The following is a 16598-nucleotide window of genomic DNA, read 5'->3' as shown; positions in this document are numbered from 1 at the left end:
CGAGGATCTTGAGCGTATAACGCCCCCGTCGAATGCACAGCTTGATGCAGATTTTTCACTGCCAGAGCTTAAAACTGCCCTTCGTTTGTCCCGACCCAAATCGTCCCCTGGTGCAGACGGGATCACTTATTCAGCTCTTCGAAATCTGCGCTGAAGGCCTTCGAACCTTGCTGTTTATATTGCTCATGGAGATCTGGCCAGGTACCCGGCAGCTGGAAGGAGGCTTTGGTGGTCCCGTTGCTGAAGCCGCGCACGCATCCGTCGCACTTATCCTCTTTCCGTCCGTTTAGCCTTACCAGTTGTGTTGGTAAGGTGATGGAGCGGATGGTTTTACACAGGCTGGAATTGTGGCTGGAGAGGAATCACGTTTTCCATGACGAGATGGCGGTCTTCCGTCGGCACCGTAGCTCAGTTGACTCCCTTATGGATCTTGCAACTGCAGTTGAACTCGCCAAGAGCTGCAAGAGGATTGTCGAGGCTGTTTTTCTTGATGTCAAACGTGCCTCTGATACGGTCAGTCACACTTATGTTTTGCACACCCTCCTCCGGGCTAGAGTAGCTCGCAGACTTTTTGTCTGGGTGGATGACTTCTTGTCCAACAGAACAATTTTCGTCCGCACTCGGGACGGTGAAACGCAAAAAACAGTTTTGACCAAAGGCGTTCCTCAAGGAAGTGTATTAAGTCCCATCTTCTTCAATTTGGTTATGGCGGATCTCGCGTTGCGTGGATCGCGAAGCGTTGTGTTCATCACAAAGTTCAGCTGGAGTATCAGTATATGCAGACGATGTGTGCGTTTGGCCCACTGGTAAATCAAGGCCAGCGAATCAACGCCGCCTTCAAAACTCGTTGGATGCGGTTCAGCATTACTTCACCAGGGCACGCATGGACATCTCCGCTGAGAAGACAGTTGTGCTCCCATTCACGCGGAAACGCATGAGCGCCTTCCCCCTTTCGTTAGGCAATAATACACTCAGCCAAGTGAAGTACCATAAATTCCTGGGTGCTATCTTGGATGCAATCTCTCGTGGAGCGCCCATATCAGGTACCTGGAAGCGAAAGTTCAAAGCTGGACCAATCTCATTTCCCACTTTGCTGGCGCTGCATAGAGGATTCATCAGGAATCGCTCCTATCGATTCATGGGACATTGGTTCGGGGAACCATTCTCAAGGTCCTACACCGCATCTCAAGAACTTCTGAACAGCGACTTCGGTGTATGATCTCCCTCGATGTACGCCGCGCCGTTGAAACGTGCATGGTGCGGGCTGAGGCCGGAGAGCTGCCAGTAGAGGTCTTACGTCTCAGAGAAACTCTGCGCCATCATCTACGTCTCATCGCGGAACACGACCGTCACCCGTTGGTTTCGAAGCTCAATAGGCGGAGGTAGAGCAACATTTCTCGCTGCATTGCTGCTGTAAAGCCGTTGCTACCAGTCTTTGTTGGCAGATCAGTCGTCCCCAGGTCCCCCTCCCCTTCCCGTGGGTCTTCTCGATCCCTTCAATCTCTACTACCATTCCTGGGCTCAAGGACAAGAAGGATCACGTTGCAGCACCCGTGTTGAAACAACTTGCGCTAGACATGATGCAGTGCCGTTACCCTTCGCACACTGCAGTATTCACAGATGGCTCGACCAACTTACACTGCTCCACTGCTGCCTTTACCATTCCGACTGTGTCGTCGTGTCACGCATACCGTCTCTCGCACCGCACCTCATCCACGTCTGCAGAATCGCATGCCATTTTGTTCTCCCTCAAGCACATTCCATCCGCCGCTATCATCATCTGGGTGATATACTGCGACTCCAAAGCAGCTGTTCAGCGTATAGCGAACATGGGTATTTGTGGATCACTGGCGCCACTGGTTCTGGAAATACTGCAGGAACTAAGCCGTCTTGAGATGAGCGCGGACTCTATCTACTTCCAGTGGGTTCCTGCACACTGCGGCATCCGCGGCAATGAAGACGCTGACGGGGCTGCAGCAGCTTCGTATCATTCCCGATCAGGCGTGAGGATTACCCTCCCCAAAGGCGACAGGCGAACCTTCCTCAATCATGTGGTGAGGCCTCTCGCACATGCGCAATGGTCCCGTGACGTTTCATCAAGAGTTCTTGTGTGGGAGAGATTTACTGAACGAATTTCACGTGAGTACTATACAACAAGGACAACACACACTGATGCGTAAAGTGTACCCTGACTTTGACTTCACCATGCTATTGTCTGGTAACTCTCTGTGTGTTCTTTAGTGGCTTATCAGTGTATTAGTTGTTGGGTCACTCCCCGTGTGTACTTTAGTAACTGATCAGTGTATTAGTTGTCGGGTAATTCCCCATGTACTTTTTTTAATCTTATATCGATTTAACAATATCTTAATCACAACTAAACTGTATCTTTTAGCTGTTAATTCTTGAGCTGTGCTGGGACTGTACTACAGTGCTTGCCCTCACAGTCCCGCTTTCTGTACATTTTGCATTATCAACTAAATAAAGATTACGATTACGATTCGTATGCCCCGCCATTTTGCATCGTTGGTGCACAGGCTTCGTCTTGGGTTGCATTGACCCCCATTTCAAGCATCTGATCGGCTCCGACTGTATGCTCTGCTCTCACTGTGCTGTTTTGGCGGGTACCAAGCATGCTCCTCGACTGCCATCTTTACACCTCCCAAAGAGCAGCTCTGTAGTGTCGCCTGCAATCGATCCCGGCCTCAGCATTCACATTGGCGACCGTCCTCGGCCCATGGCCTAACCATGTCGACCATCGCCCAGCTCTTAAGTCCTTCAAGATTTTTCTCCTGGACACCGGTCTCCTCTCTACCCTATGATGTGCCTGCGTACCTGTGTGCTGTGTGTGTGTTTGTGTGTTGCCTTTTTGCCTACCGATCTGTTGATGTCTGACTGACTCCACTGACTATCGACCCCTATTTAGCATTGTTCATCAACTCATCATCAGGGCACATCTCATCCTGTCCATTGTGCCTTGGGGTAGTAAGCCGCACCTCATGTGGCTAATTTCCTCATTCATTATCATAAATTTATCTGTTGTTGAAGGAGTGTATGGAGGTCGGGTAGTTGGTGTACATTCATCGTGACTGAGCAGCACACGGACGCGGACAAAGAAGGACAACGAAGCAGTCGTCCTCTCTTCGTTCTTTGTCCGCGTCCTTGTGCTACTTAGTCAGGATGATTATCTGTTGCTGCTGGCGACAGGCTTCCAAATCCACCTAGAAAAATGCTCTTTCCTTAACCAATTCGCGAGTTCAATTAACAGAGTTAGCTTAGTTAATGCGTGACACGAATTCAAACAACCTCATTCTGGGGCAAGAGTCTGTATGAATGTATTTCAAGTTTATTTTATTTATTTATTTATTTGCATCGGCGAAACGGAAAACCGAACGGTTGATTGATTGATTTTAAAAGAAAAAAATGGAGATGGTAGTCTCGAGCCACTCGGGACTGGCTACTCCAGGACGCGTTATTAATAAAAGAAACTACACTAACCTCGACGCTTTGAAACGCTTTGAAAGAATAAATGAGAACATCATCCCCGAGCTTGTCACCAAAAGCGAAGTCTCAAGGCACTAAAAACAAAGAGTGTCACAATGTGTCAAACAGGTCCGTCGAGACGAGAAATTGCACAAGGGCGCGCATGGCAGGTATGAGCTGATTTGCTGGCCAGCACCCAAGAACCTTTTCGGTGGAGTATGGCCGATTATCCAGGCGAGACAGGGACGACACAAGGGTACATTGGTGTGCACTGTACCTCGGGCAGTCTTGGAGTATATGATCCACGTCCTCAACTACATCACACAGACTGCAGTTGGGGGACGGGACCATGCCGAGCTTAAACAAAAGTCGTCCACTGTATGGCACGTTGAGGCGAAGCCTGTAGATGAGCGACGTGATGGGTCGAGGAAGCGCTGACGGCATATAAAAACGGAGATCTGGGTCCACCCTGCGCAGGAACGACGTAGAAGGGACACTTCTGCGCCAGTGTTCACTGCACAGACGTCCCATGAGAGCACCAATTGCTTGCTTCGCGTCCGCTTGGGTGAAATACGTACGGTGCGTCGGTACGCCTCGTGCCACATGAGCCCGTCTCGCAAGTAGGTCGGCAGCCTCATTCCCAGGGACGCCACAATGACCTGGGATCCACTGCAAGGTGATGTTATGTGTCTGTGTGACAGCACATGAATACTCCCTGAGGACGTCACACACCAGTGGAGCGAGGGAGCTCGAGCCCAGGGTGCACTACAGAGCTTGGAGGGCGGTTTTGGAGTCACTGTATATGGTCCAGTGCATCGGTGGTTGACGGGACACAATGAAGGAAAGCGCCATAAGAATGGAATGCAGCTCGGCCACAGCAGCCGACGTCGGGTGCGACAGCTTAGCGCTTCGTTCAATCGACAGCTCAGGGATTACGAATGCACAGGTAGAGCCGGTCTGTGTCGATGAGCCATCAGTAAAGATTTTAATTCTGCCTTCATCGCGATGAAGCAGACTCAGGGTGAGTTGGCGAAGAACAATTGTTGTAGCCGATTTTCTGGAAGTCAAGCCAGGGACTTTGACATGCACAGATGGTGCCTGAAGGGCCCATGGAGGGACTGCGGGTAGAACCAGTTTTTTATGCTTTGGAATGAGGCTGCGGTGAGCTAAAACGGCTTGGCAGTACCCTGATGCCGGTCGTCGAAGAATGTCGCGCACTAATGTGTGACGGTAGTGGCGGGTGGAGAGCCTCATGTAGTGCCCAAGAGATTGTGCCGTCCGCATAAAGGTCAGCGAAGGCTCCTTTGCTTCAGCCATGACAGGGGCAGTTGATGTTGATTTGTGGACACCAAGGCACTGTTTCATGCTCTTTGCAAGGACGGTTTCCAACACTTGTTCAGACGAAGGACAAAGACTATGCAACACTGGAAGATGGTACATTAACATTTGTCGTATGAGGGACCGGTGCAGACCAAGCAATGCCCTTGTAGAGAGCCCCCAGCGGGCACCACAGAGGTATCGCAGGACACTCAGTCGAGACTCTGCTCTACCTCTCAGACAACGAACCTCCGCTCTCCAGGACAGACAGCGGTCAAGAACCACACCAAGAAACTTATGGTGTGTAACACTCCGCACGACATTCCCACCTATATGAAGCTGAAAGTTCTTCAAATGACGGCGAGTAAAAGGCAAAAAAACAGTCTTCTCATGAGAGAGGTCCATGCCTCTGTTTTCCAGGAAAGCAGCTACAACATCAAGGGCACACTGTAAGCGGCGCTGTAGCGCTGGCCACTGCTTGCCGGATGTCCATATGCATATATCGTCAGCATACAAGCTGATGTTGACGCCCCGTGGCAAGAGAGCTGGTAGAGCAGCCATCACGACATTGAAGAGGAGTGGGCTGAGGACCCCGCCCTGTGGGACACCTGCTGTTGTGCTGTGACGAGACGTTTCACCATCCGAAGTCATCACAAAGACAGTTCTACCACGTAGATAGTTGGCTATCCACCTGAGAGCTCGCCCAGTAACGCTCAGGGAGAAAAGCTCATGGAGTACATGGCCGTGGCTTGTAGTGTCATAGGCTCGCTTAATATCAAGGAATGCTGCCACGGTTAGTAGACCATCCGATCTAGACTGTTCTACGTGGGTTACCACATTCAAGACACAATCCATTGTACAACGAGCTCTCCTGAAACCTGCCTGCGCCGGGTGTAGGAGCGTCCGGGACTCCAGAAACCAGTCAAGGCGGTCCAATATTAGCCTTTCCATTACCTTGCCCAAGCAGCTTGCGAGGCTAATGGGACGAAATGAAGCCAGTTCCCTTGGCGACTTCCCTGGCTTCAAAACTGGGATAACTCGAGCCGCTTTCCATACGTCAGGCACGACACCAGTTCTCCAGGAGTCATTAATGAAGCACAGCAGTTTTTCAAGCGACGCATCCCCTAAGGAGGCTATGGCCTGATACGTAATCCCATCGGCCCCAGGTGAGGATCCTTTCCGAGAGTGGGAGATTGCTGACTGCAACTCGTTGATGGTAAAGTCCAGGTCCATGGCAGGGTCACAAGCCATGCAGCCAAAATCAACACCACTAAGGGCATCAGCAACCGATTGCTTGTGGGCGTCAGTCGAAGAGGCGCAAGATGGTCGTGTGAGGAGACAGCAGAACTCTTCACCAGCTGTAATTTCTTATATCTTCAGATGAAGCGCGAGAGCTCTGAAGGGAGCCTCCTGCTCAACAGGGCAACTAAGTGTCTTAACAATCTGCCATATTCTTCCGGTAGGTGTATAAGGGGAAAGCGTGGAACAGAATGACTTCCAGCTTTTGCGACCCAGGCGCTGGAGGTGTTTTCGGATGATGCTACGAAGCCTACATACTTCCTGGTAATCCTGTTGACTTCCAGAACGACGGAACCGGCGCTCTGCTCGGCGTCGTATTGTTCTTAGGCGTTCAAACTCGACATCAACACTTGAATGCGTTGCTGGAATGGGGACCTGTTTTGTTGCGGTAGACACGCTGGACGCCAGAGCACAGTTAATATCGTCCAGACTTGTCGCAGAGCGAAATAAATCTTCAGCTGTCGTGTTAAAAACCTTCCAGTTAGTAACTTTCTTGGTCTTACGGGGGCCTCGCAGCCCAGAGTAGCAGACAAGCAGCGGCATGTGGTCACTCCCCATGGTGTCCATATCTACTACCCAGTGAACCTCCCGGGCCAACGAAGGAGAACAAAAGGTGACATCAATACAGCTGGAGTACAAGGGCCCACGAAAAAAGGTCGGAGAGCCATCATTTAAAACGATGGCGTCAAAATCCTCCAAGTATTGCTGTAGCAGCCGGCCCCGTACATCATCATGCGAGCTTCCCCATGCAGTACCATGAGCGTTGAAATCACCACACACGATGAAATGATTATGGAGAAGCCGAAAAAAATCCGTGAACAGATTATCTTCAATGCGTACCGACGGAGCAATGTATACACTAGCAACAGTCATGCGTCTAGAGCGCAGACGCACGCTGCACACGACATATTCAAAATCATCATCCGATGACCCACCAAGGAGTACACTTGGAATGTCTTTTCTGACGCACAGCATCGCCCGACTAAGCCCTGTGCGTCTCTCAGAGCGGTATATAACGTAATTTGAAAGTCTGAAAGAAGTCGGCACCCGGGCTTCACAAAGAGCGATGAGGGGAAACTGGTGACGATAGACGAAGTTTCGAAAGTCGCTTAACTTGTTTTGAAGCCCATTACAATTCCACTGGAAGATGCAAGTCCTGGAATAGCTAGTGGCCATCGCTGTTATCCGAGGGGCACGCTTGTTGGTAACGACTCAGAAGGGGCTCCAGCGTGAGTAACGCTTGCACTTCTGGAAGCTCAGTAAAAGAAGGTAACGACTTGAGTATTGAACGTAGGGCAGCTAAGATAAGAGGCAAAATGGCTGTGAGAATGTCACAGTTCTCCCGGTTAAACGAAGCTAATTCCCAGTGTTCTGTAGTAGAAACCAATAGTGGCTGGCTATGAATTTCGAGTTCACGCAATCATTATAGATCCAACATTAGAAAGGTTTCGGTGTATCTATACAGAATGGGTACCACCAGATTTAAACAGAAAAAAAAAGAGAACGGCCCAAACCCAGCCCACAACCCGGGTCCGATAGGCCTGGTGTTAACCCGATCCACCCGACCCACATCGTACCAATGCCAGGTTCGCGTTCAGTCCGCGAACTGAAACCGACTAGCTTGCACTGGCCTGATCAAAACCTGGGTGTTTCGGAATCCGGGACATTCCCGTTTTCTTCGGGCAAGACAACGCCTCCAATGTTGTAGAGGAGGCGTTGGACAGGATAAAAGCAGATCCAGCCCGGAACCAACTGGAAGAGACGTGAATGACCCCGGATTCGTCTTGATCTGGTCTCATTAAAACCACGGATCCGGGATGATCAAGTTTGATCCGGAATTTTCGTACAGCACCCTACCAAATGCCAACTGTGCCACCGATGCTGGTGGTAAACATAAAGTTTCCAATGTGTATATTCATACCTTTCGGTGCTTTTGAGTATCTGATAGAGTTCGGAAATTTCATTAATGTTTTAATTTTATTGATTTAAACCATCATCACAAACCTTGTGAACCCTTTTTTTGGGGACAAATGCCTGTGATAGAAGGACAGCGGATAACATGAAATCGTTTTCTTAGAGAAGCACTTCAGGCAAAATGTCAGTCGTCTGTGCATTGCATTAGCGAAGCGCCGGTGACTGTCTGTGAAGCGCCTCTTGGAATCCGATTAATTTTAGCTGCTTCGTGAATTTCTCGAATACTTTTCGTGTTTCCCTCTCTTTTTCGTCATTGAGGTCATCCACCAGCTTCTTCACTGCGTCAATGCCATTCTATCAGACCAATCGCAGCTCCAATGGAATCGTTCCATCACCGGATATGGTAATGGAAACGTAACGGGAACGAAATTGAAAAGCTTCTGCGAGAAACAGAAAACGGAACCACTTGAGAAATGAAAATGCAAGCAGTAACAGAAACGTGCGCGTTATTTATCCATTCTTCGCGGCGCTATTTGAACTGAGTTATATTCAGTCACGGATGCCTATGTTTGCAAGTGGTTTTCTATCGCACAGATCTTCCGAAGAGTCCAATATTTATGGCCTACGCAATATCTGGAATTCTATACCTCTGAAATCCTCTGGCGACTCGATATTGTTTGTGTCTTCAGGCGGGGGATAAAGTATGCCTGGCTAGAATGCTCGCGGCAGCCGCTTCCTGAATCAATGATTATAAGACCATTTCTCGCAAACTTCCGGTGGATTTCGATGTTTGCTCCATCATTCTTGAGCGCAGTTGGTACCGGCATGAATCACAATTTATGGCGACCATTGTTTACGCTGCAATTTATCATGAAGCTGAGAGCTGCCTGTTCAATCATTTTTCTCGAGCGCCACAAAACGAAAGTCGTTTCCGTTTCACCAGTTATTTTGCGAAGCTCTAAAACCACCGCATTTTTCAGTTTTCGGTAAAAAAAATAAAAAACGAAAAAAAAAACAGAAAACGACGCCCTGCTCATCCGGTTGCGTCCGCCTAATCCTGTTGGCTGTTGCTTGCTCTATCATTGCAGGGGGTTGAAAGTGGTAATGTTTTGTCATTTTAAAATGCGAGAATTTTAAACGCCTACTAAAAGCTCCGACAAAGAAAAAAAAAGAAAAGAAACGCGCGGCGTTGCCAGCGCCCCCAGCTGCACCTTGACAAACCATTTTATCTGTCAAGCCATTCTTGCTCTCACTGAAATTTGTTCCGAATTTTGATTCAAGTTTCATGCCCATGGTTGTCTTATCGCCTGTGTACGGGGCCGATGTTCCAAATTACACGCACAAATAATTAAAACAAATATGGCGTGCTCAGTGCGAGTAAAAACAGCTGCACCCTGTAGCTGTCCCGTATCGTCATTGGCAGATTTTTGTCGTTACGTGTCTATACTTTATCTAATTAATTACTTAATTAGATGAGACTAATTACGTAGCTTTTAAAATGATATTTCAACGACCGGGGAAGGTTGCGAAGTCCTTAAAGGAACCATGAAATGATTTTCGCGAATTCCGAGTACTCTCCCGGAAACGGTTCTCATGATCGCTCACAATCATACACACATCGACCTTTAACCGTATTCTATTGTAACCGCAACCGAGGGCTCAGGTACCACGCAAAAATAGCGGGGCGTGACCGCTCGGTGGGCCTGTTGCACTAAAGTTTCGCTCGGCGACCCCCCAGCGCCATCGGTCCTCCTCTAGTGTAGGGCGCCCTCACTAGACGGCCGTTTCTGGGGTGTTGCCTGCCTTACCGCCGTACCGGGAACATAATCTCTTTTGTGGAAATCCTTGCGCCGCGATTTTTCAGAGCCGGAATGTAGGTGATACATGCCTGTGTACGGAAAAACCTTCGCCTACACGACCACAGATGGCGCTGCAGAATACGGTCCGGAGTGCCCCCAAACGTCGTGAAACAGCCCCATACATCCCTTCGAAACGGGCTTACGTCATCAACGTCCAGTCCTCTCAGCCAATTGTGCAGGACCGGGAGCATACACCCCGCGGGACCGCGTGGGTGCATGGTTTCGGTTTGGACAACAACGACGTCGTATATCAACCAGTTGAAATATGGATAAGCGTAAACTGTAAGCGATGGAGGAAGTGATTATGCAACGCGCACAGCATTTAGGAATCGTTCCGTACGCAGTAGCTCCAAAAAGGCCGTCGACAGAGACATTTTCTGACGAAGAAGAATCTCAGAGAGGAATACGTGCTCCGATAACCATGATGACAATCAATAACATTACACTTCTGGTATTATTGGATACGACCCAGGTCAAATTAAAACATAATTAATGCCGAGCTTGCTTGATTTTTTCTTGGGAAACAAATTGCAGACATCAAAACCTTTCGCGCAGTTCGGTAAAATAACACACACTTTCATCAGACGTCTTAATATGTTTTAAGTTAAGTTAATATAAGTTTTTTGATGGCCCTCTGTACTCCCTCAACAGAAAAAATAATAAATCCGATTACATGCACGGGGCAAGACGCGACAGTTTCATGTAAATTAATTTGCGTGCAATTTTAATTTAATGTAATTAAGAAACTGGTAAGTCAACTATGAGATAGCTTTATGCTTCTTCTTCAGATTCTTGTGTTTTTTTTATGTTTTTTTTTGCATATTGCCTAGTATTTCCGAGCAAATTTTCCTGTTTCCTGGGATATTTCCCGCAAAGCAGAAGTACACTCTAAAGCGAGCGATCAGCGACACATCAGACTGGCGGTGCCTTGTTTGCAAACGACGTTGGAAGGAAATTGCACCGGGTTCTGTGCAGTTTTATTGCACATCATGTGGGCAGTGTACTCAAGCGGGCTGTGAAGGCGCTTGGGCTGCAAAAACCAATTTATATAGTTAATTATCCCGGCGTGTCTCGTCTTGCCCCGAAGGTTGAGGCAAGACGAGACAATCTGCATTTGTTAATGTTTTTGTTCTGTGTTGATTTTAGAACCGGCTACGTCCGTTCTGATTTACAGATCAGAAGTTGCAGACCTCACGGAATGTGCCTATGAATAGTTTTCTTCTTCTTCTTTTCTTTTTTTTTTTCTGTCTCATCTTGCCCCACCTTCCTCTAGTAGTCGAAGTGGCTCAAATGTTACTGCGCAACAAATCGCCACAATTTTTACCAAGCGATGATTTCAGGCCGATAGAGACAAGGAAAACAACATCATGATATGCATCTATGTGCGCAATGTCATAAAAGCACTGCCACATTTTTCTTTTGTCTTCTGTGTACCCCTGAGTTCACATTATCACTCGCCCCAGTTTTACCTTACGTCCTATTATTTTCGTGCAGCATATTTCCAGGGAGCTTACATGAATGTTCTCCGGTCCACAGGCATTGCTTCGGAACGTCTCAATCAGTCTGTTCCAGTCGACACGGAACCGTGCCTTTCTCGAAGAAGTCATCGTCTTGATTCCCAAGTCTTGGGGTCCCAAAGAAACCTGGGCTCGTGCACCAAACCCTACGGTGTTGTGGTCCAGTTGGCAGTCTTACCGGGACGCCGACATCCGCGTGGTGCCCGATGGAGGGCCCTTCGACGACAATCCTCACACAGTGCAATATGCAGGCTGCGGGAAAATGGGACGGCATCTAGTGCTAACATCAAACTTCCTTCATACGCTAGAGGATCCTACAGCCAAGGAAAAATACGGACATCCGGGTAAGTTTCTCCTCCCGTTGCCATAAAGCGACAGAACACATTGAGCCACGGAGTCTGGCGACGTTCGAGATAAACGTCGTGCAGTTATTGAATTTTTTTTCGCACGCTGTAAGGGGCCTATTTATGACTGCATGAAAATTGTGTGCGTGTGTAAGGGGCTAATAGTAGAGCCCTTGCATGACCCCCGGGCAGCTCGTTCATTTTAAGTCACCAGACATGAAATCTGACGTAAATGCAGAGACGTGTTTGCGGGCAATACGGAGCGCGAAACGGATCCTTGGGCAGGCAAAAAGATATGCATGTATTAGCAGTGATGGCCAGCAGTTAACTACATATAGTTAAACTACCTGATTGTAGTTAAAACGTAGTTATAAATTACTTGCAGAAATGTAGTGGCAACTACTAGTTAAACTTTCGAGTAGTTAACTACAGTAGTTAGGTTACTGCAGGCGCCAACTACTTCCAATTTTGCCGCAAGCTTTACGACAGGATTGTGCTTCCGACTTTTACCTTGAGCTACTTGATTGATAAGAACGGAGGTGCAGAGAAATTGTACAATGCATGTGTGCTAAATCTTCACTTTTAATGCTTCTCTAGTGAAGCCTCATATGCATTGAAATCGCATAGGACGGCTACATGATTGATCATTGTGGCTAAGCAACAATATTTTACGGTCCATAGTGGCGCAATCGGCACCCACCACAATATTTGTGCGTGGCGCATTGATCTGTGACGAAGCAGCCTGAGTGCAAATCTTGTACATGGTCCGTCGTACGTTGTACGTACCTTTACAGCGGAAGCTTTCACTCCATACAAAATATTTCCGCAGCAAGCTCTTTTGTCAGCGCATAATATACAAGAGACAGGCAGAGGATGTTACGACAGTACGTGAACTAAGCGGCGTAGGCACAAGAGTATATTTTAAGTACATATAATTATCACTGCTTGTGATTCATATTTATGTGTCCAAGAACACTACAAGGGACTGGTGTTAATGGACAACGTTAAGTAGTTATAGATGTAGTTAAAATACATTGCAGTAGTTAAAGAAGTAGTTTTAACTACTCCCCTGAAAAGTAGTTGAACTACTAGTTAAACTACTCCATAGCAAAGTAGTTAGTAGTTGTAGTTAAACTACTGTAGAAGTAGTTAGTGGCCATGACTATGTATTAGTATTGCTTTCGTGGAGCATATCTTACACAAGGCAAACGTGGAAGGCCTCTTTTTGCGGTTGCTAAACGATGAACGCTCGTCTTACGCGTGAGAAAGCGAGGGGGGGGGGGGGGGGGTAATGAAGTGACGCTGTAGTTCGAAAATAAGCTGGCGACGTCCTGATATGGTCCAGAAACTACTATCTAAGGCAAGGGTTTCAAAGTCGAAAGGAATCGCGGACCTTGGACCACAGCATGGAAGTCCGTACTGAAAAGCAATGACCGTAATTACTATCCGTCCGCCATCAAACCTTAAATCATCATCAGTACTGTAAAATACCCTAACTAGCACGAAATAAAAATACACACAGAGAACACGAGCGCTGTACTTATTGTGGAGCAGAATGGTGTGTAGATTTCATTACTGCAAGACTCCGCTTAACACGCGCCAAGGCAAATAAATGCCTTTCCGAATCTCGTACCGAAAATATGAAAGATTATTCGAGAAATATACATATAGATAGTTCTTCACGAATGATTATGGCAATGTTCAGGAGCACTGAAATTGCCTTCTATTTACGCAGTGTATTGTTGGCTTTCCTTGCAGTTTCAACTTTGGAAAAAGGAACCGAAAAAGCAGAGAGAAACAGCGACAATTAAAAAATTAAATACAGTCGCCCATTACATAATTGTTCCGTACCTCTTTTGTCTTCTTCTTCTTCTGAAAGAGAAGAGTGAAAACAGTCCCTCAAGTGCATCACTTGAAATTGCCGTGAGAGTTGAAAACGGACGTGTTGGCTTGGATCCACATTTTAAAAAAAAAGTACAGAATGGTTACGGCTCGTCTAAGTCGAAATTCACGCCAGCTGTGCGTGTGGTGAAATGGGGCCGGATGAAAGTGGACAGACAAATTTATTTAAGCGTGATGAGTATTGATTTGTGGTCGCTGAAATGGCCGGCGAGGTAAGTGGTGTCTGGAACGAGGGGACTGTTCTGGCGGAACACCGAGTCTATACATGAGCCATGTCTAGTTGTGTGTTGGCGCACGTCGGTGTACAGCGTAAGGTCCTGTTGTTCGAACATCTCACTTAGGAAAGTGGCATTCTTGGCCACTAAAACATCCACGTTGAAGTCTCCGACGACGAGAAGCTTGTGCGTGCGGAAAGACACGGGTACATACACGATAAAGTCGCGGATGTGTTCCCGCGCGGCGCGAGGCGAGAAATAGCACACAGCCACCACGAGCCCTGTGAGGGTACTGGGCCATCACATCCAAAGAGATGTTACATCCATCGGATAGCGGTTGTAAACTGGCGGGATTCTCCTCCTTACTCCAAGCGCTGAGCGCATATGCGATAAGAGTTTTGTGCGGACATGCGAATGTCGACGGTGCCGACGCGATCTCGGGAAAAGCGGGAACCGTATACGACGTTCTCTCGACGCAGATACGCCGAGCTTTGAGGTCGTGACGTCACTCCCGACGGAGAAACGTCGAGCCCACCCGCAAACGGCGTTTTCTCGGCGCAGCCTAGGAGCCGGCGCAAAGCAGAAGCAAAGTAGCGGCCCCTGGCGGCATTTCTCGTCATGAGTGCGAGCTATTATAGGCTGGCATAACATACGCGACGGATATCACTTGAAAAACATGCAGTATAACTTATAAATGCAGTGTCAGTATATACAATATAAATACAATATAAATACAGTATCTGGCAACCGAAGGCAACTAACACGGTGCGCCGACCATCCACGTGGAAATCTCTTGCTTGCACTTCCGCTTCCGTCCGCTGTTCTCTCGCGCCTCCCAGCATGGACGAGAGGCGAAAATTGCTGCTGCTTCTCAAAAAGCGACAGCTGTTGCGGGAGAAAGATTGAAGAAGACCGTCCAGAACATTCTACTGAGCGCAGCGATTTCTAGGCCAGAGGGAAGTGACAATCGAACAATGGTTCGTAAGTGGGATGGTATGCGTTTTGTCGCTCCCGTGTTCCCAATTATTTTCGTTAGCAGCCAGTTCTGCCTGGTCCACTTCATTCTGTCCTCTACTTGTGCCTACTTCGCGTCCATCCCCACACAGCTGAGCGGCTGTGCAGACGGTCGTTTCCGGCCAGGCACGCGCTTGGTAAAGACGGAACGTCGCTTCCTGAGCTTGCCGCCCAGATCCCACGTGACGTTGCCCACATACGTGAGGCCGACAACGGCAAGCCCTATCACCACCACCACCATCGCCCAGATCTGTTCACCTCAGATGTCGGCGTCCCCGCTCGACGGCTGTTGTTCGTGGAGCTGAACGTAAAAAAGCCGAGCGCTCGGCGTTGTTTCGTCGAGAAAACGTCGTATGGGTCGCCCTAAGGTCTCCACTACAGTTGACGTTGTAAAAGGGGAGAGCACAAGAAACAGCAGAAGACACGGGCAAAAGCTCAAACTAACAACTGCTGTATATTGCACATGATACAGAAAAGGAGGAGGGAAGACAAAGGTGCGGAGGAGGGGGAGACGGGGTATGCTGAGAGAAAGGGGTCACACACCTCCCAGAAAGAGAAGCTCGTCATTGGACAGGCTCACCGAAGGATAGCTAATGCATCTCTGGCCCGCTTCGTTAATCCTAAAGGCTCCCAGATTCCCTGTCTCACGGCTCTTTGATGTAGCCCACAGCGGAGGTGTCACCGAAAAAAACGGGACAATTACATCCCTAATTCAATGTGAAAGGCAGTGCAAAAAGAACACACGAAAGACGTAGCCACTACGCTTGTCGTCCCTATGCGTCTTTCGTGTGTTGTGTGTGCACTGACTTTGGTATTGAATTATGCCGCACCAACTCGCCCACTGCTTTCCGTTGTTACCAACCATATCCCTCAACGTGACGCTTCAAGTGCAGCTGTACCGAACTATGCAGTGACCTGTCGTGCAAGCAGAGACGGTCGTTGGCACACCGACCAGTCTGACCAACATAAACAGCCTTGCGTGTCAAGGGAATCTCCTCAGTGGTTTATCCAGAATACCAAACACGGAGGGGTGTTGGAAAATATTGGGGGGGGGGGGTCATTATTATAGTTACGTCATTACAGCTTAACATATCACTACCGACATGTGTCTAAAGCTGGTATCGCAAGGGTACCACCTGTAGGGGGCACACTGGTGAAAAAGTTACGAGGTGTCACTGAACATTTCAGGGGTGTTAGGGGGGTGTAGGGGGGTCTGGATAAATCACTGAATCTCGTACACTACATTCTTGGCGCACTCTCTATGAAGAAGGCAACCCCTCCTTGAGCTTGAGGATCGTAGAGAGACGAGTACGTGAACAGAACTGGAGACGAGGATTATTCAGCAAGACACTACACGAGGCGAGGAAAGGGAGACATAAAGGGAAGGGGGCACACTTCATCTTGCTGGCGGTTTTTAATCTCACAGGGAGCAGGGATCTGTTCACATTTTTTGGCAACCCGGGTAATTGTTCGTGCCGCAAAACGCCACTTCGGTGGCAAAGCTATATAGCAGCTATCTTCTTCAGCCCGTGGCTATAGGCGGGGATATAGGGAATGGCAACGGGGCGACGAGTCCCTTTTTGCGGCCAGCCATAGCACCTTCACGTGCCTTTAAAAAGAACGAGTGGCAACGGACATGACCCTGTGCGTGGGGATCCCGGTGTCATAGAGACGGCCTACTTGACGAGCAAAGCTGCAGCCTATCAGGCGATCCTCTCATGGGCTCCAGCTTTGCTT

At 48.4% G+C, this 16598-nt stretch overlaps 1 protein-coding gene across 3 annotated transcripts in view; it reads left to right on the top strand.

Annotated features, from left to right (window-relative positions):
- LOC135400186 (calcium-activated chloride channel regulator 1-like) overlaps positions 1-16598 on the top strand; it is a 456140-nt gene that overhangs the window by 370053 nt on the left and 69489 nt on the right. For all 3 annotated transcript variants that reach the window (XM_064631923.1, XM_064631924.1, XM_064631925.1), the window contains one exon: positions 11406-11730. In XM_064631923.1, coding sequence (XP_064487993.1) covers positions 11406-11730 — 325 coding nt within the window. The remainder of the gene's footprint in view (positions 1-11405; positions 11731-16598) is intronic.

Source organism: Ornithodoros turicata, chromosome 7 (genome assembly GCF_037126465.1).
Source record: "Ornithodoros turicata isolate Travis chromosome 7, ASM3712646v1, whole genome shotgun sequence".
NCBI lineage: Eukaryota > Metazoa > Arthropoda > Arachnida > Ixodida > Argasidae > Ornithodoros > Ornithodoros turicata.
Note: the sequence above shows the minus strand (reverse complement) of the source record. Positions and strands in the feature narration are given on the sequence as shown.